We start from the raw sequence: 22776 nt of genomic DNA on the forward strand, positions 1-22776 counted from the left end.
CTGAACCTCCCTCCCATGCCTCGCCCCATCCCGCTCTAGAGACAGGTGCTGATTTTTCACTGAATTACTTCTTACGTGGGCAACCCCAGGTAGCAGGATCTAGGCTGGATTCAGCCGCTGATGGTCATCAATGCTCCTGTATGACACTGGAGGGGGGGCAGTTAGTCCAGTCCATTAAACTGCAGCCTGGACTTCACATCCTCAGGGCTCAGGTTACAGGATTATGTGTTATAGATGAACTGTAGTTATGATATAATAATAGTGTAGTATCTTTACTGGTAAAATCTGTGAGACTATCACAGATTACTTTGCTACAGAAGGTCACTTTATAGCAAAGTTAAGCCTCTGATACATGTTTCAGATATTCAAACCTTATCTGGAAAATGCTTGCTCAACATTTTAGGCACACAGAGGGGAGTTTAGTTCTGTGGACTAGTTTTGCGGAACTCCACATGCATGTACCAATAATGTAGGCATGAAGAAGACATCTGTCTGCCTAAATCTCCTGTCTAAAGAATATTAATGTAAAAAGCTGTCTCTATGTTTATACAAAAGAAGTTTTGTCACAGTAGATTGGTTCGTTCGAGTTACTATAGCTTTTAGGATATGAAGAGACTTTTAATTTCCTTACTACTTACTACTTTCAGGGGTATGGGTATAAACTCTGGTGACTTGAATCGCTTTTTTTTTTTCACATCCAATTCTATGACATGGTTATCATCCACAATAACAATTCACTTACCCAAATGCTTTTATAGTATAAAGGTTTGCACAGTTAATTGATATACAGGTCAAATCCCATTACAACAAATAGCACGCAACCAAAAACTCTCTTTTTAATAATAATAATAAAAAAAGAGATGTTTGGGCCCTGGGCAGTACCTCTCTAATTTTCACACTACAAAAGAAATTGGACCTTTAGCAGTAATGGATCTGACTCATTTTGACACTGAGAATTACAATGAATGCCCAGATTGTGAATTGGGCAGGGTGGGCAGAGTTGGAAGTAGAAAAAAGTGAGAGACAAAAAAGTATTGGAATTGCATTTAAAGAAATAAAAAATGGCAGAATAAAGGAAGGTACAGAAATTCTTAGTCTATTCATGTAGGAAATCTTGGTTATGATAATAATCATATCATACATTTTCATATAGTTCTTTATTTCAAACTATTTTCAGATACTTTTCTCATTTTCTCATTCGTATACCCAGCAACTCCTTAAGTTAGACATGGTATGTAGACTTCTATGTTAGAGAATAGGAACCTGAAATTCAGCAAGGTTAAGTAATCTTCCCAAGGCCACACAGCTAATCAACAGCAGTTCTGGGGTTCAGAACCTGGGTCTTAACCCCTAGTTCATTAAATCATACTGCCTTTTTCAATAATGTGTTTTATGTTTTACAGCAATTTACATCAAAATCATCTGAATGTTTCATGATGGAAAAGGATAATTTAATTTGCTTTCACATTTTCCATTTACTCTACACCCTAAACATTCTAACCTATGACTTGGCATTCAAAAAACATCCTGACCTATTTCATGACAACATTTCCCTTAGATGATCAATTCTGTACCTTCACTTCTGAATCTGACTGGGTCTACACGAATGGAAAGAAAATGTTTGTGACAACAATTATGACCTTAACTCTTCAGATCAGATCAGATCAGTCGCTCAGTCGTGTCTGACTCTTTGCGACCCCATGAATCGCAGCACGCCAGGCCTCCCTGTCCATCACCAACTCCCGGAGTTCACCCAGAGTCACGTCCATCGAGTCAGTGATGGCATCCAGCCATCTCATCCTCTGTCGTCCCTTTCTCCTCTTGCCCCCAATCCCTCCCAGCAAGTCTATTTATGAATTGGCACAATTAAAGCAATGGAAATATTCTGGTCTTGAAGATGTGTGGTTTGAACCAAAGGAATGCTTTTAAAGCTTTTCAGACATAGGCCATGAAAAAGTGACTTTTTGGCACCCCGATCATCCATGTAACTCACTTATATAATGCTGATTGTAAACAGTATTACCATAAAACCAATATAAGTCAGGTTAAATCTTAGGAGTTTGTTCTGTGCAATCCAACACAACTGCCACTTAAAATAAAGTTGCATCAATTTATAACAAACAGAATTCTAAGAATGAACAGGGACTCGGGTCTTTATACCATAATATGAGCTACAAAGCCATTTGCCATCATGTTATCTTATGCTGCAGTACAGATGACTATTTTTAAAAAATAACAAGATGTCTATGGATTTTTAGTGATAAGAATGTGAAAAACATATCAAGGTCACCACTTTTAATATACAATCTGCTTTCATGCCTGCCAAGAAGTGTTCAAATATGTTTCCTATTGAACATTAGGTTCTTAGAGTCACAGAACTCCTGCAATGAGGATTTGTTGCTTGGTTCAAAGATTTAATTTGTTATCTTCATTATCTTTTCTTGGAGCCTTAGCTATATAGAAACCAGTGTGCAAACAACTACAGTTTTGCTCTTAGAGATATGGCACATGGCCATTTTTCTTAATTATTCTTGTCATTTCACCCATAACACTAGTTTTTTTTTTTTTTTTCCCATCCATAACACTAGTTGTCCTGATGGAAGGGAAAAAAAATAGCTTCTTGACAGACTTTCCTTTCTACTTTTCCAAGTAGCTCATAGAATGATCAATGAAATATCCAGAATTAATTAAGAAAAATATACTTCTCAGTGATAGCATTAAAAAAAAATTCTCTCTAAATCCAAGTGTGTGATCACGGATGTGCAGTGGTGGTTGTGTTTGTGTGTGTGTGGGTGTGTTTGTGTGCACTTCAAATGTATGTTAGCTCTGCAGTTTTTTTTTTTTTAAATCAGTTTGTTTTTTTCTTAATGAGTTTTTGAAATAATCATTGGCTACACTTACATTTTCAAGTACAACACCTTTCCTCTCTTATGTACTTTTCTCTTTTCTTTCTCTACCTCAGATTCTCAGCTTCTGGTTGGATTAAAAATCACACATAGTTCATATAAAGAAATTTACATGCAAAATGAAAGAATAAGGAGGGGGAAATGCCATTTATTTTAGGTCTATTGTTAACTTTTCTATAAATCTAAATTGGCTTCTAGAGTGATGTAAAATGTATATGTTGATGGGTAGATATGTTATTTTATTATTATCATTTTGGGGGGATTGTTACAGTGCCCAACAGACATGATTGAAAGTAACTGAATTACCTACACTAGCAAAATGGTATTTTAGATAAAGAGGCTCTGAACAAGTAATAAAATCATAGAATGAATGCTTTGACCAAGATCATACATGCTTTCATTGGTTGTTGGTTTGTTTTATAATTGTTTCATGATTTAAGAAAGGGACCCCAGAGATCAATTCATAAATTCTATAGCTCTCCACAATGAACTTAGAGCATCTACAGCCTCATAGACTTGTGGGAAAATGAGACATGTATAGTTGATTCTTTCCTCATATTAACTGAAAATGGTTTCTATCTCAAGGCTATATTCTGATTTTTGAAAATGTTTATGCTTTACTACAGAAACTTCACATCTTTGCTCATAATCTCTTAGATACACTGAAGCCATCTTAAATGTTGCCTACTGTGATATTTTCTGACACATTGCTTTTTTACAAATACTTCTTAGTATTGCAGTAGCCAATTTGGAGGATTGTCACAGAATACCAGCAGAAAAGAAAACTTCAATCAAACTCTGTTGTCAGCTGAACATACCAACAAAGCAGATGATCTCATTGCGACGGTGAGAGCTTTCTCATTGTATGTTAAGGGATCTAACAAATCACCTTTTCATTTGGTGAGAATACCACTTTCTATACTTTTCAGCTCATTCTTCCCTAGGGAAATTCACCAATTGTTTGGCTCAGAAAGTCACAAGAAAATTGTATTTTGCACTATTATTGAATATATTTAACAAGCCTAATGGGCATATATATCTTATATGCATTAATAAATATATTTAACTTGCAGTATTAAGGAACCTTTAACACTTGGATCAGATGACCTATGTACAAAGAGAGATACAGACAATTCTGAAGGAATGATATAATGAAAAGATTGGGATCTGCCCTATATATATTTTTAAAATTAATTTAGTTTTTAATGAAGGATAATTGCTTTACAGAATTTTGTTGTTTTCTGCCAAATCTCAACATGAATCAGCCAGAGGAATACATATATACCCTCCCTTCTGAAACTCCCTCCCATCTTCCTCCCCATCCCACCCCTCTAGATTGATACAGAGGCCCTGACTGAGTTTCCTGAGCCATTCAGTAAATTCTCCTTGGCCATCTATTTTACATATGATAATGTAAGTTTCTATGTTACTCTTTCCATACATCTCACTCTCACCTCCCCTCTCCCTATGTCCATAACTCTATTCTCTATATCTGTTTCTCCATTGCTATCCTGTAAATAAATTCTTCAGTACCATTTTTCTAGATTCCATATATATGCATTAGAATACTGTGGTGTTGGAGAAGACTCTTGAGAGTCCCTTGGACTGCAAGGAGATCCAGCCAGTCCATTCTGAAGGAGATCAGCCTTGGGATTTCTTTGGAAGGAATGATGCTAAAGCTGAAACTCCAGTACTTTGGCCACCTCATGCGAAGAGTTGACTCATTGGAAAAGACTCTGATGCTGGGAGGGATTGGGGGCAGGAGGAGAAGGGGACGACAGAGGATGAGATGGCTGGATGGCATCACTGACTCGATGGACGTGAGTCTGAGTGAACTCTGGGAGTTGGTGATGGACAAGGAGGCCTGGCGTGCTGTGATTCATGGGGTCGCAGAGTCGGACACGACTGAGCGACTGAACTGAACTGAACAATATTTATCTTTCTCTTTCTGACTTACTTTACTCCGTATAATAGGTTCCAGGTTCATCTGCCTCATAACTGACTCAAATGTGTTCCTTTTATGGCTGAGTAATATTCCACAGTGTATATGTACCACAACTTCTTTATCTGTCCGTGGACATCTTGGTTGCTTCCATGTTCTAGCTACTGTAAACAGTGCTGCAATGAACATGTGTCTTTTTCAGTTTTGGCCTCCTCAGGGTATATGCCTAGGAGTGAGATTGCTGGGTCATATGGTGGCTTTATTCTTAGTTTTTTAAAGAATCTCCATACCATCTTCCATAGTGGCTGTATCAATTTACATTCCCACCGACAGTGCAAGAGTGTTCCTTTTTCTCCACACCCTCTCCAGCATTTATTGTTTGTAGACTTTTTGATGATGGCCATTCTGACCGGTGTGAGGTGGTACTTCATAATAGTTTTGATTTGCATTTCTCTAATAATGAGGGATGCTGAGCATCTTTTCGTGTGTTTGTTAGCTATCTGTATGTCTTCTTTGGAGAAATGTCTGTTTAGGTCTTTTTCCCACTTTTTGCTTGGGTTGTTTGTTTTTCTGGGATTGAGTTGTATATTTTGGAAATTAATCCTTTCTCAGTTGTTTAATTTGCTATTATTTACTCCCATTCTGAGGGTTGTCTTTTCACCTTGCTTAGTTTCCTCTGCTGTGCAAAAGCTTTCAAGTTTAATCAGGTCCCACTTCTCTACTTTAGTTTTTATTTCCGTTACTCTAGGAGGTGGGTCATAGAGGATCTTCATTTGATTTATGTCATCGAGTGTTCTGTCTATGTTTTCCTCTAAGAGTTTTTATAGTTTTATAGTTTTTATAGTTTCTGGTCTCACGTTTAGATCTTTAATCCCTTTTAAGTTTATCTTTGTGGATGGTGTTAGAAAGTGTTCAAATTTCATTCTTTTATATGCAGCTGTCCAGTTTTCCCAGCACCATTTATTGTGCTAAAAAAAAGACCTAAACAGCACCGTTTATTGAAGAGGCTATCTTTGCCCCATTGTATATTCTTGCCTCCTTTGTCAAAAATAAGGTACCCATAGGTGCATGGGTTTATTTATGGGCTTTCTTTCTTATCCCATTGGTCTATATTTCTGTTTTTGTGCCAAGACCATACTGTCTTGATGACTGTAGCTTTGTAGTATAACCTGAAGTCAGGAAGGTTGATTCCTCCAGCTCCATTATTCTTTCTCAAGACTACTTTGGCTATTTGGGGTCTTTTATGTTTCCATATGAATTGTGAAATTTTTGTTCTAGTTCTGTGAAAAACACCATTGGTAATTTAGTAGGGATCACATTGAATCTGTAGATTGCATTTGGTAGTATAGTCATTTTCACAATATTGATTCTTCCTACCCAGGAACATGGAGTATCTCTCCATCTGTTTATGTCATCTTTGATATCTTTCATTAGTGTTTTATAATTTTCTGTGTACAGTTATTTTGTGTCCTTAGATAAGTTTATTCCTAGATATTTAATTCTTTTTGTTGCAATGGTGAATGGGATTGATTCCTTCATTTCTCTTTCTGATTTTTCATTGTTAGCATATAGAAATGCAAGTAATTTCTGTGTATTGATTTTGTATCCTGAAACTTTGCTAAATGCACTGATTAGCTCTAGTAATTTTCTGATACTATCTTTAGGGTTTTCTATGTACAGTATCATGTCATTTACAAACAGTGAGAGCTTTACTTCTTTTCCAATCTGGATTCCTTTTATTTCTTTTTTCTTCTCTGGTTGCTGTAGCTAGCTTCCCAGAACTATGTTGAATAATAGTGGCGAAAGTGGACACCCTTGTCTTGTTCCTGATCTTAGGGAGAATACTTTCAGGTTTTCACCATTGAGAATAATGTTTGCTATAGGCTTATCATATATGGTCTTTACTATGTTGAGGTAGGTTCCTTCTATGCCCATTTTTTGAAGAGTTTTAATCATAAATGGGTGCTGAATTTTGTCAAAGGCTTTTTCTGCATCTATTGAGATGATCATATGGTTTTTATCTTTCAATTTGTTAATATGGTATATCACATTGATTGACTTCTGTATATTGAAGAATCCTTGCATCCCTGGAATAAACCCAATTTGATCATAGTGTATGAGCCTTCTGATGTGTTGCTGAATTCTGTTTGCTAAAACTTTGTTAAGGATTTTTGCATCTATGTTCATCAGTGATATTGGCCTGTAGTTTTCTTTTTTTGTGCTGTCTTTATCTGGTTTTGGTATCAGGGTGATGGTGGCCTCATAGAATGAGTTTGGAAGTGTTCTTTCCTCTGCATTTTTTTGAACAAGTTTTAGAAGTATAGGCATTAGCTCTTTTCTAAATATTTGATAGAATTCTCCTGTGAAGCCCTCTGGTCCTGGGCTTTTGTTTTTTTTGGCAGATTTTTTATCAAAGCTTCCATTGCAGTGCTTGCAATTGGGTTGTTCATAATTTCTATTTCTTCCTGGTTCAGTCTTGGAAAATTGAACTTTTCTAACACTCTGTCCATTTCTTCCAGGTTATCCATTTTATTGCCATATAGTTGTTCATAAGTCTTTTATAATCCTTTGGATTTCTGCATTATCTGTTGTAACCTCTCCTTTTTCATTTCTAATTTTGTTGATTTGATTCTTCTCTCTTCTCTTCTTGATGAGTCTGGCTAAAGATTTGTCAATTGTGTTTATCTTCTCAAAGAACCATCTTTAAGTTTTATTAACCTTTAATAGTGTTTCATTCTTTATTTTTCATTTAGTTCTGCTCAGATCTTTATCATTTCTTTCCTTCTACTAATTTTGTGTTTTTGTTTTTTTTGTTGTTCTTCTTTTTCCAGTTGTTTTAGGTGTAAAGTTAGGTTGTCTATTCAATGTTTTTCTTGTTTATTGAGGTAGGATTATGTTGCTATAAACTTCGTCTTAGAACTGATTTTGCTGCATCCCATAGGTTTTGAGTTGTCATGTTTTATTGTAATTTGTTTCTAGAAATTTTTTGATTTCCCTTTTGATTTCTTCTGTAACCTGTTCATTATTTTTTAATGTGTTGTTTAATCTCCATGTGTTTGTGTTTCTTCCAGCTTTTTTCTTGTAATTGACATCTAGCTTCATAGCACTGTGGTTGGAGAAGATGCTTGATACGATTTCAATGTTTTTAAATAACTGAGGTTTAATTTGTGACTCAAGATGTGGTCTATCCTGGAGAATGTTCCATGTGCACTTGAGAAGGTATTCTGCATTTTGATGGAACGTCTTGAAGATATCAATGAGATCCATCTCATCTAATGTATCATTTAAGACTTTTGTTTCCTTATTAATTTTCTGTTTTGATGATCTGTCCATTGGTGTGAGTGGGATGTTAAAATCTCCTACTATTATTGTGTTACTGTCAATTTCTCCTTTTATGTCTGTTAGTGTTTGTCTTATGTATTAAGGTGCTCCTATGTTGAGTGTATAGATATTTACAAATGTTCTGTCTTCCTCTTGGATTGATCCTTTGATCACTATGTAGTGTCCTTCCTTGTAGCTTGTAATCTTTATTTTAAGGTCTATTTTGTCTGATATGAGGATTGCTACTCCAGCTTTCCTTTGCCTCCCGTTTGCATGGAATATATTTTTCCATCCTCTCACTTTCAGTCTATATGTGTCTTTAGGTCTGATGTGGGTTTCTTGTAGACAGAATATATATGGGTCTTGTTTTTGTATCCATTCAGCCAGTCTGTGTCTTTTGCTTGGAGCATTTAATCCATTTATATTTAAAGTAGTTATTGATATATATGTTCCTATTGCCATTTTCTTAATTCTTTGGGATTGATTTTGTAGATCTTTTTTCTTTTGTATTTCTTGACTATATAATTCCATTTAACATTTGTTGTAAAGCTGGTTTTCTGGTACTGAATTCTCTTAACTTTTGCTTATCTGAAAAGCTTTTTATTTCTCCATCAATTTTGAATGAGATCCTTGCTGGGTAGTTATCTTGGTTGGAGATTTTTCCCTTTCAGTGCTTTAAACATATCCTGCCATTCCCTTCTGGCTTGCAGAGTCTGCTGAAAGATTAGCTGTTAAGCATATGGGGTTTCCCTTGTATGTTACTGGTTGCTTCTCCCTTGCTGTTTTTAATATACTTTCTTTGTGTTTAGTCTTTGTTAGTTTGATTAGTATGTGTCTTGGCGTGTTTCTCCTTGGGTTTATCCTGTATGGGACTCTGTGCCTCTTGGCTATTTCCTTTTCCATGTTGGGGAAAATTTCAACTATAATCTCTTCAAAAAATTTCTCAAACCCTTTCTTTTTCTCTTCTTCTGCTGCTGCTGCTAAGTCACTTCAGTCGTGTCTGACTCTGTGCAACCCCATAGACGGCAGCCTACCAGGCTCCCCCATCCCTGGGATTCTCCAGGCAAGAACGCTGGAGTGGGTTGCCATTTCCTTCTCCAATGCAGGAAAGTGAAAAGTGAAAGTGAAGTCGCTCAGTCGTGTCCGACCCTCAGCGACCCCATGGACTGCAGTCTACCAGGCTCCTCCGTCCATGGGATTTTCCAGGCAAGAGTTCTTCTTCTGGGAACCCTATAATTCGAATGTTGGTGTGTTTGGTATTGTCCCAGAGGTCTGAGACTATCCTCAGTTCTTTCCATTCCTTTTACTTTGTTCTGCATTTCAGACGTTATTTCCACCATTTTATCTTCCAGCTTTTGTTTCAGATATTCTGCTAGTGATTCCTTCTAGAGTATTTTTAATTTCAGTTATTGTGTTGTTTGTCTCTTATGTTTTTTCTTTAATTCTTCTAGGTCTTTGTTAATTGGTACTTCCATTTTCTCCATTTCGTTTTAAGGGTTTTGATCATCTTTATTTTCATTATTCTTGATCATCTTTATTTGCATTATTCTGAATTCTTTTAAAGGTAGTTTTCCTGTTTCCTCTTCATTTATTTGGACTTTGTATTTGGACATTTATTGGACTTTTTCCTTCATTTGTGTAGTATTTCTCTGCCTTCTCATTATTTATTATTTTAACTTATTGTGTTTGAGGTCTCCTTTTCCCAGGCTTCCAGGAAAGTTGAATTCCTTCCTTGAAGAAAGTTGGATTCTATCTTCCTTTTGGTTTCTGCTCTCCTAACATTGGTCCAGTGGTTTGTGTAAGCTTCATATAGGGTGAGATTTGTGTTGAGTTTTTGTTTGTTTTTCTCTGATGGGCAAGGCTGAGTGAGGTGGTACTCCTGTCTGCTGATGATTGGGTTTGTATTTTTGGTTTTTTCATTATTTAGATGAGGCATTCTGCACAGGGTGCTACTGGTGGTTGGGTGATGCTGGGTCTGGTATTCAAGTGGTTTCATTTGTGTGAGTTCTCACTATCTGATACTCCCTAAGGTTAGTTCTCTGGTAGTCTAGGGTCTTGGAGTCAGTTCTCCCACTCCAAAGGCTCAGAGCTTGATCTCTGGTCAGGAATGAAGACTCCACAAGTGGTTTGTTATGGCATTAAGTAAGATTAAAACAAATATCCAAAGATAAGAAACCAGAGATGAACCCCAGACAAATGGTAGTTACAAAATCAGGCAAATAATAATTAAAATAATGGAATATACATATACACCCATGAGAAAAGTCAAAACAGTCCAACAAAAATAAACTACATTAGATTGACCCAACAAACAAAGAAAATCAAAAATTATATTTACTACTTAAGAAAAAAACTAACTAAAGCACAAACTGGAAAGCAAAACTAAAGCAAGGTACCAAGTGGGGAATAAAGCAATGAAAGCAAAACTAACAAATATGTTGAGAGGAAAGGAATGAAAGAAAAAAAAGAAAGAATAGATATGCAAATTTAAATAGACGTAGGTGCAGAAGATTTATATACATTAAAGATTAACTGCAAGGGGAAGAGAATAGTAGGAAAGGCAAACAAAGGAATATATAGAAAAAATTTAGTTAAAAAAAAATTAAAAATTGCAATTATAAAAAAGAGAAAAGGAAAAAAAGAAGAGAGAAAATAGAGAAAATAAAAGGAAATGCCTCAAAACTGCAAAAGCCCCATGTAGAAGGAGAGGTTTATAACAACAATAAAAGGTGTGACTGAATATACATATATACATATATACCCATAAGCAAAATCAAAACAGCCCAGCAAAAATAAAGTACAATAGATTGACCTGGCAAACTAAGGAAACCAAAAATTATATCTACCAGAACAAAACTAACTAAAGCACAAACAGGAAAACAAAACTAAAGCAAGATGCAAACTGTGCAATAAAGCAATGAAAATAAAACTAACAAATATGTTGAGAGGAAAGGAGAGAAAGAAAAGAATAAAAGAATATATATGCAAAGTTAGACAGAGGTAGATAAGGAAGATTTATATTTGTTAAAGATTAACTGCAAGGGGAAAAGAACAGTAGGAAAAGCCAATAAAGGAATAAATGTAGAAATAATAATAAGTTTAAAAAACTAAAAATTAAAATTAAAAAAAAGAGAAACGAAAAATAAAAAAGGAAAACTCCACAAAACTGCAAAAGCCCTACAGAGAGGCAGAAGTTTATAACAACAATAAAAAATGTGACTGAGGAAAAAAAAAAGAAAAGCTCTAAAGCCTAATTGGATTTCATAGTGCCAATAATATTGACAACTACAACAGAGGGGGGAAAAGGGGGGAAAATCTAAAAGAATCTACAGAACAAGTCAAAAAATAAGAATAATAAATGTTTTTCCTGAGTCACTGCAGTCAGAGTCCTTTCCCTCACTGGGAGACACAGTCCACCTTACCTCCCTAGGATGCCCTCCAACACTGTGCTTGCGGATCTCTGGACCTGCTGTGGGGGCAGCTCAGATTCTAATCTGATCCTATTCCAGTGGGTTCTTGTCTCCAATGTCCACAGCTATCAGAACTAGTGCGTTTTCTTTTGTGGGAGCTCTCAATGGCCTTTTATATATTCCATAGACATACAGTCTACCTACCAGTTGATCATGGATTTAATCTGCAACTTGTACAGCTGGTGGGAAGGTTTTTGGGTCTTCTTCCTTAGCCACACTGCCCCTGGGTTTCGACTGTGGTTTTATTTCCACCTCTACATGTGGGCCATCCACTGGGGTTTGCTCCTGAGGCTGCCCTGGAGGACCCAGGTTTGCCCCTTTGAGGGCCAGGTGTGGAGGTGGCAGCTGCTTGAGTTAGAGGGGTTCTGGCAGCACCAGGTACTCAGGGGAGTTGGTGGCTATGGCAGCAGGAAATACAGTACTCTAGAAGAGTATGGCAACCAGTATTGGCCAATATGCTCCAGTATTCTTGCCTGGAGAGCCCCCCTCTCTGACAAAGAAGCCTGGCAGGCCACAGTCTACAGGGTTGCAAAGAGTCGGACACAACTAAAGTGAACCTGTGTGCATAGACACAAGACTTTTTTTGCCTGTGGCAGCTTTGCCCCAGTGAGAGTTGAGCATGAAGGTGGCACCACTGCTTGTCTTGTGGGGACCCTGGCAGTGCCAAGCGTGCAGGAACACGGACTGCCTCAGCCACAGGAGTTATGGCCTTATCAGAGTCTTTTTCAAGCCTCTTGTAGATGGCGATCAGGCCTCATTGGCCAGTCTTTCTCTGTAGCTCCACTTGTTGAGGTACTTAGAAAGCTCCCTTGCCTGGGGTCCTATTCTGTAGTTCAGTGCATCAGGCACATAGAGGGGGGCCCCCTGGCTGGAGTCCTACTCTGTAGACTGGTGCATCAGTCATTTAAAGGAGCACCCTCAGTGGGGTCCTACTCTGTAGTTCAGTGCATTAGGCTTTAGAATGGGCCAGCATCTCTATTGTTCAGCTGCGGATGCTGGCTTGTGGGGAGAGAGAGGCTACGATGATGGCTCCACCCACCATGCATGACTCGGCAGCATCCCCTTGCTTACATGGCTGCCTGGCTTTCCTCTACCGGCATTTCCCATCACAGTCTCCTACCTCACATCCCCTCACTCCATCTTTCTCAGTCAACAGCAGTCCTTGTCCTGGGATTGCTCCACAGTCCCTAAACTCCAGCTCCCAGCTGCTGCACATTTGGAGGGACCAGCATTCCTGTCTGGGGTATGTAGGCTGCAACAAGGACTGTCTGATTCTCTTTCCATTTAGGCTGCCACAGATCAGCTATTTCACTCTCAGCCTTAAATGTTTCTCCTCTGTCTCAGACGATTGCCCCAATGTGGGGATTGGGTGACCCCTGCTTCAGTTCCCCAACCCGCTGAGGGCAGGTCCTGTCCTATTAACACTCCTGTTTCTCCCCCTAGTTCCTTCATCCTACTGAGTTTTGCGTGGTTCTGTATATTCTTTTCCACTGGTCACATACTCCTGTCCGCTCTCAGCTGGTGTTCTGCATGCACTTCTGTGTCTGAAAGTGTATTCCTGATGTAGCCGTGGAGAAAGATGTACTGTCCACTTACTCCTCTGCCTTCTTGATGTCCTCTGCCCTTTATATTTTTAGGTGCTTATATTAACAATAGGGAAGGTTTTCAGCCAAAATAGAATCTGTTCTTTGTTCTTCCCATGTTTGATATTTGGCAAACTAACTATGGCCCATGAGACTCTCAAGACTAAGGCCCCTTTCACTGAACCATGTTTTCAATAGTAAGATAGGCTATTGATTCTATTGAGCTTAACAGAACTAGTTTTGGGTTCTAATTCAACCTTCAGTCACAGCTTACTCATGTCACTTTGAACAAATCAACCTCACTGTCTCTCAGTTTATCATCTGGTAATTGAAAACATTCATATTTACCCTGCTAGCATACATTCCTATATCCTAGGTGGCTCAGTGGTAGAGAGGAGTGCCAAGCAGGAGACACAGGTTCAATCCCTGGGTCAGGAAGATCCCCTGGAGAAGGAAATGGTAACCCACTCCAGTGTTCTTGCTTCGGAAATCCCATGGACAGACGAACCTGGTGGTCTACATTCCATGGGGTTGTAAGAGTCAGACATGATTTAGCAACTCAACAGCAACTACTACAACACGCATCCTGTAAGAATCAAATAAGATGTTTGGAAAGACTCATCAGTGTTTCCCTGGTGGCGCAGTGGTCAAGAGTCCTCCTGCCAATGCAGGAGCCATGGGTTTGATCTCTGGGTGGGGAAGATGCCCTGGAGGAGAAAATGGTAACCCACTCCGGTATTCTTGCCTGGAAAATCCCATGGATCAAGGAGGCTGGAGGACTAGAGCCCATGGAGTCGCAAGAGCGTCAGACATGACTTAGTGACTAACAACAGCCAATGGGAAGAGTCGTAGAAGACATATAATGCAATGTGCAAATGAAAGGTTATTGATCTTCTTGCATGGTTTCAATCAGGTTAGCATACTGATGTATCTTTCTCTCCCATCACCTTTACATTGACCTCAGCATGTGATCAAGAGGGGTAAATAAATTTGTAGAAATATAGTTAAGTCACTTGTATAAATCAGTTGGAATCACTGTCCATCCACTGGAGATCTACACCCCTGTATTCTTTAGAAGATCATAACCTATAAGGCCAATAAGATATTGAACACTAGATGTTAAGTGGGCAAGAGATAGTATTTGGAATACATTAATGGGATGGAAATTTTCTCCAGAGTCCAAGAATAAGGGCAGAAGAAATTTGGTTGCTTGCTTATAGATTTTTTAATAATAAATGTTCAGAATAAAAATAACCTTATAATTATTCTGTTTCTTTTAGGTAATAAACATTATACATGTTTTCTCCTTTGATAGTATTTTAAAGCAATAAAAATCAAAGGAGAAGATCTTTACCATGCTGAAAATATTACCAGATTAGTAAATTCAAATTTGAAATCTATAAAAATATAGGAATTAAAAAATTTTAATATGGAATTTAAAAAATGTTGCTATGTGTTATACTTATTACAGAGACTAATGAAATAATATGAGAAACTGTCTGTGAAAAGTTGCAAAATTAGCATTTAAAATATAAGTACAACCTCACTACTAAGTAAAACATTTAAATTACTTTCAGTTATAAGGCCGCCCCATTTTAAAGAGACATTAGCATTTTTTCTTTTTTATAAGATTATTCAGCTAAAAAGAGTTTGACTTTCTTTAATAAATGAAGAATCATTTTCTGGAAATGCTCTTCCACAAAAGCTGACTCTTCATTGAAAACCATGGTGAAAAAGGCCTTTATAAGGTTCTAGTTCATAATTCCTCTGTCTGTATAACATTTCTGTTAAACAGGCCAAAGTTTTTGTAAATAACTTATCTACAGTATGTGAGAAAGTCTGGACTTTGGGACTCCATCAGACATTCCTTCTAATGCTAATAATTGGAAGATGGCTTCTCCCCATTGGAAGTGGGATCACTCGGGATCAACTCTCTCAACTTCTCCTTATGTTTGTGGGGACAGCTGCTGACATATTGGAATTCACAAGTGAGACCCTGGAAGAAGAAAATGTGAGGTAAGTAGGCCCTGCGATGAAAAGACCTACTTTTCAAGGTCAGGCCCACACACCTGTTTTTTTGTTCTATTATTTATATTTTGCATTAATAAAGCTTTTTCCGTATATCATATGTCCAGTGGTAGAATAATAGAACTTGTTGCTGTTCAGGTATATATTAGGTACCAGTACCCCAACGTGCACACACACACACACACACACACACACACACACATATACATGTGTGCACATATCTGGGTTTCCTATATGGCTCCAGTGGTAAAGAAGCCACCTACCAATGCAGGAGACATAACAGATGTCCGTTTGATCCTTTGGTGGGGAAGATCCCCTGGAGAAGGACACAGCAATCCACTCCAGTCTTCTTGCCTGGAGAATCCCATGGACAGAGGAGCATGGCAGGCTGTAGTCCATCGGGTTGTAAAGAGTTGTACATGACTGAAGGGATCCAGCATGCACACATGCATATACATATACATATATATATGTGTATGTATGTGCCATATATATGTGCTATGTATATATATATAGTACTTGTATATGAATATGTAAAGAAAGTTGTGTGTGTGTGTGTTAGTCACTCAGTCATGTCTGACTGAATCTGTAAAGGACATTGTTGCTACAGAAAAAAGGCAGATAATATTTTCCATGGGTAAGAACAGAGACGCTTTGCCTATTTGCATGACCACAGGTTAGGTGAAGCCATGGTTACCTGAAAACTGTCCCTGGCTCCTCTTTCACATTCTCAAGTGTCCAGGAATGCAGGCAATCTTAAGTGTCTCTTGCAGAGCAGAGCTGCTATTCCAGGAAAGTACTTCGAGGAGGCATGGAGGACTCTCTCCCCTAGCTGACTGAGGAATTTATATTCCCTGGTGTGAATGGAGAAATGGGGCAGATTAGGTTTTATTTTCCTAAATTTTATTTTTAATCAGTTTTGTTCGAAGTGCCCAAAGGCTATCTGGTGTAGATGCCTATAAATTAAAACTTATTGAGTTGGTACTTTTATTTTTGCCACAAGCAAATAAACCCAGAATCCATGATCACATCTGTTTATGGAACTACTTACCTTTAGGGATTTAAGTCTCAGTGCCTGAATGTACTTTCAGCTCAGGTTGTTATGCAGTATGCTATAAAAATAAATTGCAATGAGTCTGGCTTTTAATGCTACCGTTTACTTTATGCTATGTTTCTCAAATAACGAAACATAAAGCTGAGCAAAATACACTAACCTACTGAGTAAACTTAATATCCCAATTATAGTACAAAGGGTATCATTATCATAGGTTACCTTTATACGATCATTTCCTGTTCCATTTATACTGCTTTCTCATATCTTAAGTAGATATAGAATTTTAAAAAGAATCCAGTCTAAGTTGATCCATTGTCCTCACAATGCCAACTTTATTTTTTAAAGAATATTTACTTAATTTGCTGTGCAGGGTGTTAGTTGCAGCATATGGGATCTAGTTCCCTGACTAGTGATTGAAGCAGGCCCCCTGCATTGTGAGCAAGGTGTCTTACCCACTGGACCACCAGAGAAGTCCCCAGAATGTTGATTTTAGCTTTGTGGCTTTAATACCTTACATGTGGCCAGTGCTTTACATTGTGTAACATATTTTCAGATACATTAGAATACTTATAATACAGTGAGGTTACAAGAAAAACATTTAAAAATCATGACCAAGCATATAAAAACAAATAACTACAGGCACCACACAGCTGACTATACCTATGGGGCTTCCCAGGTGGCACAGTGGGAAAGAATCCACCTGCCAGTGCAGGAGATGCAAGAGACACAGGTTCGATCTCTGGGTTGGGAAGATCCCCTGCAGGAAGAAGGGGCAACCCACTCCAGTATTCCTGCCTGGAAAATCCCATGGGCAGAGGAACCTGGCGGGCTACAGTCCATGAGGTTGCAAAGAGTCAAACACGACTGAGCATGCACGTACACACACACACACACACACACACCTATAACTATATAGAAATAAACACATAAATGGCCAAATATCTAGTGAGATCCAAGGGATATAAGGTAGAAGGCGGGGGTGGGGCTTTAGGGAGGAATACGTTCTGAGGGACTCATCTGATCTTTCTCACATCTTTATGGTTTTATGGCTATCTTAATGCTCAATGTTTTAGGCCCATCCACAAGTGATGGCAAGAGGCATTTTATAGATCAGTTTGCCAATAGATGTTGAATATTAAGTAAGTTAATGACTAAAATGTCAATCGTCCAAGGCAATTTAAAAAACACTCTGAAAGTCATGAGAGATCATTCATTCACCAACTCTTGACTGATTATGTAGTGTGGGCCAAAAGAGTGCTACTGGAGATTGGGGAGCTAATAGGGAGCAAGTGATGAGCGAAAGGATACACAGTCCTGTCCTCACCCAGGTAATTTCAATCCAGCATTTTCTTCTCCCCCCTGCACATTCATCTGAGTGTTTTATAAATCTTTTTACTCATTCTAAACGTATACCAGTCCTGAGAATAGAACTGAATCAACTCTGCTTGGGTTATTATTTTTCAATTTCTTTTTGGGTTTCATGATCTCAAATGAAATCATTTTATTTTTAATGTAATTGCATTGTGTCAGAGACCGTCTGTAGTTTCCACTGAACTCCTGCATATCTCCATCACAACCTAAGGCCTCCAAAATCAAGGCTTAGAAAGAACTGAGTGTTTTTATTTCCACCTAAGGCCCACCTCCCAAGTTCTGACTTCATCTCAGGTTCCATACTGTAAGCATAAACACTGCAGATTGCCATGTTTTCAAAGGAAAGACTTAAACTCTCTCAGCATAGCTTTCCCTTTTGGCCTCAAAAAGACAATCATAAAGCATAAATTTAATATACATGTAAAGGATGTTCCCATGTAATATAGAAAAGAGGGTTACTTCATTATAACCTACTTAGCATCACTTATTATTACAACAGTTTCTTTTCTTTTTTGTTTTATTCTGTAATTTGAGCTGACAGGTTTATGAGAAAACCTGCGATGATGTTACATCACAGTGATGTCTATCTCTCTTTCCTGCATCCTGGGTAATACTTCAAATCCAGTTTGTTTGTTTTTTTTAACCTAAATCAGTTCCCTTCCACATACCTACACAAAGTTCATCTTTCTGATTCTTATGAATTTGCATGGACTCATGAGATATTGCAAGTTTTTCATAACAACTCCACTTGATACAACACAAATGCATCTATTGTAATTCTATGGTTCAGTGATATTTTGAAATTTATAGACTTGTGTAACTATCACCAGAATCCATATTCCTTGTGTCTGTTTGCGGTCAATTCTCACTCCCACTGTCAACTCTAGGCAACCACTGATATGCTTTATATCACTATAGAAATTCCTTTTCTAGAAATTTCATGTAAATGGGATCATAAAGTGTATGGTCTTTGTGTCTGGCTTTTTCACATAGCATAATGTTTCAGTGGTTCATTCCCATTGTTCACTGTATGGGTTGTCTAGCTCTGTTTTAATAGCTGACTAGTATCCTATGCATATACCACATTTTATGTATCCATTCTGTAGTCAGTTTTCTTGCTATTGAAAATGATATTGCTAGGAACATTCAGTTACAAGCCTTTGTACGCATCTGTTTTCATTTCTCTTGTATAGATACGTGGGAGTAGAATGACTCAATTTTATGTTAAGTACATGTTTAACTTTTTAAGAAACTGCCAAACTGTTTGCAAAATGGCTATTTGTTACTGCTGTTGTTGCTGTTTAGTTGCTAAGTCGTGTCCAGCTCTTTGCGATCCCCTGGAACTAGCCCACCAGGATCCTCTGTCCATGGGATTTCCCAGACAAGAAATCTGGAATGAGTTGCCATTTCCTTCTCTAGGGGATCTTCCCAATCCAGGGATCGGACTCATATCTCCTGCATTGGCAGATGGATTCTTTTCCACTGAGCCACCAGGGGTGCCCCCCAAAGTGGCTATACCTGTGTAAAAACACTCCCACTAGCAAGGTGTGAGAGTTCCATTTTCTCAACATCTTCACCAACACATTTTTTTCAGTGTTAATGATTATAACCATTCTAGTGGGCTCATAGTAGTATTGTATTGTGTTTTTAATTTGCATTTTCTTAATGATTAATGAAGTGGAATATCTTTCACGTGCTGATTAGCTTTTTATATATCTTCCTTGGTGAAGTATCTGTTCAAATTTTTGCCCATGTTTCACTGGATTAAATTTTTATTAAGTTGTCTATATATTCTGGTTACAAGTCTGTTATTAGATACATAAATGTAAATATTTTTCCCAGTATATAATCTTTTATTTTTTAATGATTTCATTTGAAGAACAGTTTTTTTTTTAAATTTTGATAAAATCCTATTTATCATTTTTTCTTCTATGTAGGGCTTTGGTGTAAAGTAAAAAAAAAATAATAATAATAATAAATTTTTTTTAAATAAAAAGGAAAAAAAATATTTTCCTCACCAAAAATTAGAAATATTTTTCTCTAATATTTTGACTTAATTTTTGTGTACCTTGAGGTAAGAGTCTAAGTTCATATTTTGTCTTATTTCATTTTGTGTTTTGGCATTGTCCCCGATCTAATTTTTGTCCCAGCTTGGGCCAACTGTCTCGGCACCATTTGTTGAAAACATTATCCCTTCCCTATTAAAATGACTTGGCACTCCTTGTCAAAAATCAATTGACCACATATGTAAGGAGTTTTCCAGGACTTTCTATTGTGTGTCTATCTGCTCTGTGTGTCTGTCCTTATGCCAGTACCACATTACCGTGATTACTGACATTTTATGATCAGTTTTGAAACTAGATATTCTTAAGTTCTCTAGCATTATTCTTTAAAAAAATTGTTCTGATTTTTCTAGATGCTTTGCAATTTCATATACGTTTTATTATTAGCTTGTCAAATTCTAAAAAAAAAAACACAAAAAATCCTGCTGGAGTTTTCGTAAGGATTGTATTAAATCTAAGCCTCAGGCTTCCCTGGTAGCTCCAACAGTAAAGAATCTGCCTGCAATACAAGAGACCCAGGTTCAATCCCTGGATTGGGAAGACCCCTTGGAGAATAGAGTGGCTACCTACACCAGTATTCTGGCCTGGAGAATTCCATGAACAGAGGAGCCTGATAAGCTACAGTCTGAGGCGTCACAGAGTTGGACTTGACAGAGCAACTAACACCATGACTACTATCAGTTTATGAAGAAGCAGCATCTTTATAATATTAAGTCTTCCAACCCATGAATGTTAACTATGTCATCATTTATTCAGTTTTTCCTTGATTTCTCTTAGAAATGTTTCATAATTTTCAACATATAGGTCTTACACCACTTTTCCTAAATTTATTCCTAAATATTTTTTCTTTTTGATAGAAATGTTTTCTTAATATCATTTTCATGGTTTTATTACCACTACATAGAAATACAGCTGACTTCTCTTGTACCCATTGATCATGCTTATTAGTCTTGTAGACTCCTTAGGGCTTTTTACATACAGGAGAATATCATTTGAAAGCAAAGATAGTTTTGATTCTTACTAATCTATATGCCTTTTATTTCTTTTTCTTGCCTTACTGCTCCAGCTAAAATTTCTCATACAGTGTTGAACAGAAGTATGAGTGGGGACTTTCCTGGCAGTCCAGTTCTTAAGACTCCATGCCTCCACTGCAGGGGGTGCAGGTTTCATCCCTGGCTAGGGAACTAAGATTCCACATGCCATGAGGCATGGCCAAAATAAATAAATATGAGTGAACTTTTAAATCTCAAAGGATAAGCATTCTGTCTTTCACTTAAGGATGTTGCTAGCTGTAGGTTTTGCACAGATATTTTTATTAGATGCCCTTGATCATTTAGAGGAAATCCCTATCTAGGTTACTGAGAGTTCTTTATTTCTTCCGTTCTCTCTCTTTCTTTCTCTCTCCTTTCTATGGACATTTAATTTTGTCAAATATGTTCCTGTTTTTCTTATGATCGTTATGTAGTGGCTGTTCTTTATTCTATTAATATAGTATATTGCATTAACTAATTTTCAGATGGTAAATCCTAGGATAAATATCACTTGGTTATGGTGTATAATCCTTTCTGTATGCTGTTGAATTTGGTTTGCTAACACTTTGTTAATCATTTTACATCTATATTCACAAAACACACTGTCTTTTAGTAATATTTTCAAATGGCATTTTTCCTGGCTTTGCTATCAGGGTAATATTCCCTCAGTGAATATCTCAGGAATCATTCCCTCTTTATTTTCTGAAAGACTCTGTATAAGACTGGTGGTATTTCTTCTTTAAATATTTTATAGAATTCACTTAAGAAGCTGTCTAAGCCTATGCTTTTCTTTGTGGGATGATATTTATTACCAACTCAAGATCATTATTTCTTATAAGTCTACTCTGTTATTCTGTTTCCTCTTGGGTCAAGTTTTATTATATTTTACATTTTAGGATTTCTTCCATTTTATCTAAGTTTATTTTTCATATGAAGCTGAACATTCTGTTATTCCTTTATACTTGTGTCAGTTCCTGTAGAGTCACTTATTATGACCCTGCCCTTTTCGTTCTGAGTTGGTCATTTGTGTCTTCTCCGTTTTTCCTTAGACTTCTCAGTTTCCTCAGTCTTTTAAAATAACTAATTTTTGGTTTCACTGATTTTTTTCTATTATTATTCTGTTTTCTATTTAATTGGTTTGTGTTCTGATATTTAATTTTTCCTTCCTTCTGTTTGCTTTGGATTTAATTTGCACTTCTGTTTTCTAGTTTCTTAAGATGGAAGCTTATTGATTTGAACTCTTTCCCCTTTTCTAGTATGGTATTCAAAGTTATAAATTTCCCTCTAAGCACTGGCTTATCTGCATCTCATAAGCTTTGATATGTTATCTTTTTTTGTTTAATACAATTCAAATTATTTTCCAATTTCTCCTGTGAATTCTCCTTTGACCTCTGAATTGTTTAGAAGCAAAGCTATTTAATTTCCGTATGGGAATTGCCCGAATTTCTTCCTGTATTTTTTTTATCTTAATTCTGCTGTAGTCTGAGAATATACAAAATTAACTCTTTTAAGATATTGAGACTTATCTTGTGGCCTAACATACAGTCTATCCTGGAGAATATTCCATATGTGCTTGAAAAGAACACGTTGCTTGATTGTTTTATAAATTTAAGTAATGTCAAATTGGCTGATACATTTCTTCAGGTCTTCTATATCCTTACTGAATTTCTGCCTAGTTGTTCTATTAATTATTGAGTGGGTCACCGAAATCTTCAACTCTAATTGTTGAATTGTCTGTTTCTTTTTTCAGTATTGTCAGTTTTGCTTCATGTATTTTGAGGTCCTGTTTTAAGATGTGCAGTTTTTAACAGTTCTTCCTGATGTAGTAGTTGTTTTTCATAATGACATGTCACTCTTTTTCTCTAGTAATATTTCTTGTCTGAAAGTCTATTTTGTCTCTCATGAATCTAGGCGCTCTATTTTATGACTATTGACATGGATTTTTTTTTCAAACTCTGTATGTTTACATCTGAACTGTGTTCTTTATATACCATGTATACTCGGAGT

At 37.0% G+C, this 22776-nt stretch overlaps 1 protein-coding gene across 4 annotated transcripts in view; it reads left to right on the forward strand.

The window, feature by feature from the left end:
• Positions 1-22776, forward strand: part of TMEM26 (transmembrane protein 26) — a 63901-nt gene that overhangs the window by 23086 nt on the left and 18039 nt on the right. For 2 of the 4 annotated variants that reach the window (XM_086382324.1, XM_086382326.1), the window contains 2 exons: positions 3639-3752; positions 15018-15238. In XM_086382324.1, the coding sequence (XP_086238450.1) occupies positions 3639-3752; positions 15018-15238 (335 nt within the window). Of the gene's footprint in view, positions 1-3638; positions 3753-4241; positions 4320-15017; positions 15239-22776 lie in introns of all 4 variants that reach the window. The other 2 variants (XM_086382328.1, XM_086382325.1) reach the window with 2 other exon arrangements.

The sequence above is a fragment of the Bos grunniens genome, chromosome 28 (genome assembly GCF_055505025.1).
Source record: "Bos grunniens cultivar Pamir isolate PY7600 chromosome 28, Bosgru_T2T1.0, whole genome shotgun sequence".
Classification (NCBI taxonomy): domain Eukaryota; kingdom Metazoa; phylum Chordata; class Mammalia; order Artiodactyla; family Bovidae; genus Bos; species Bos grunniens.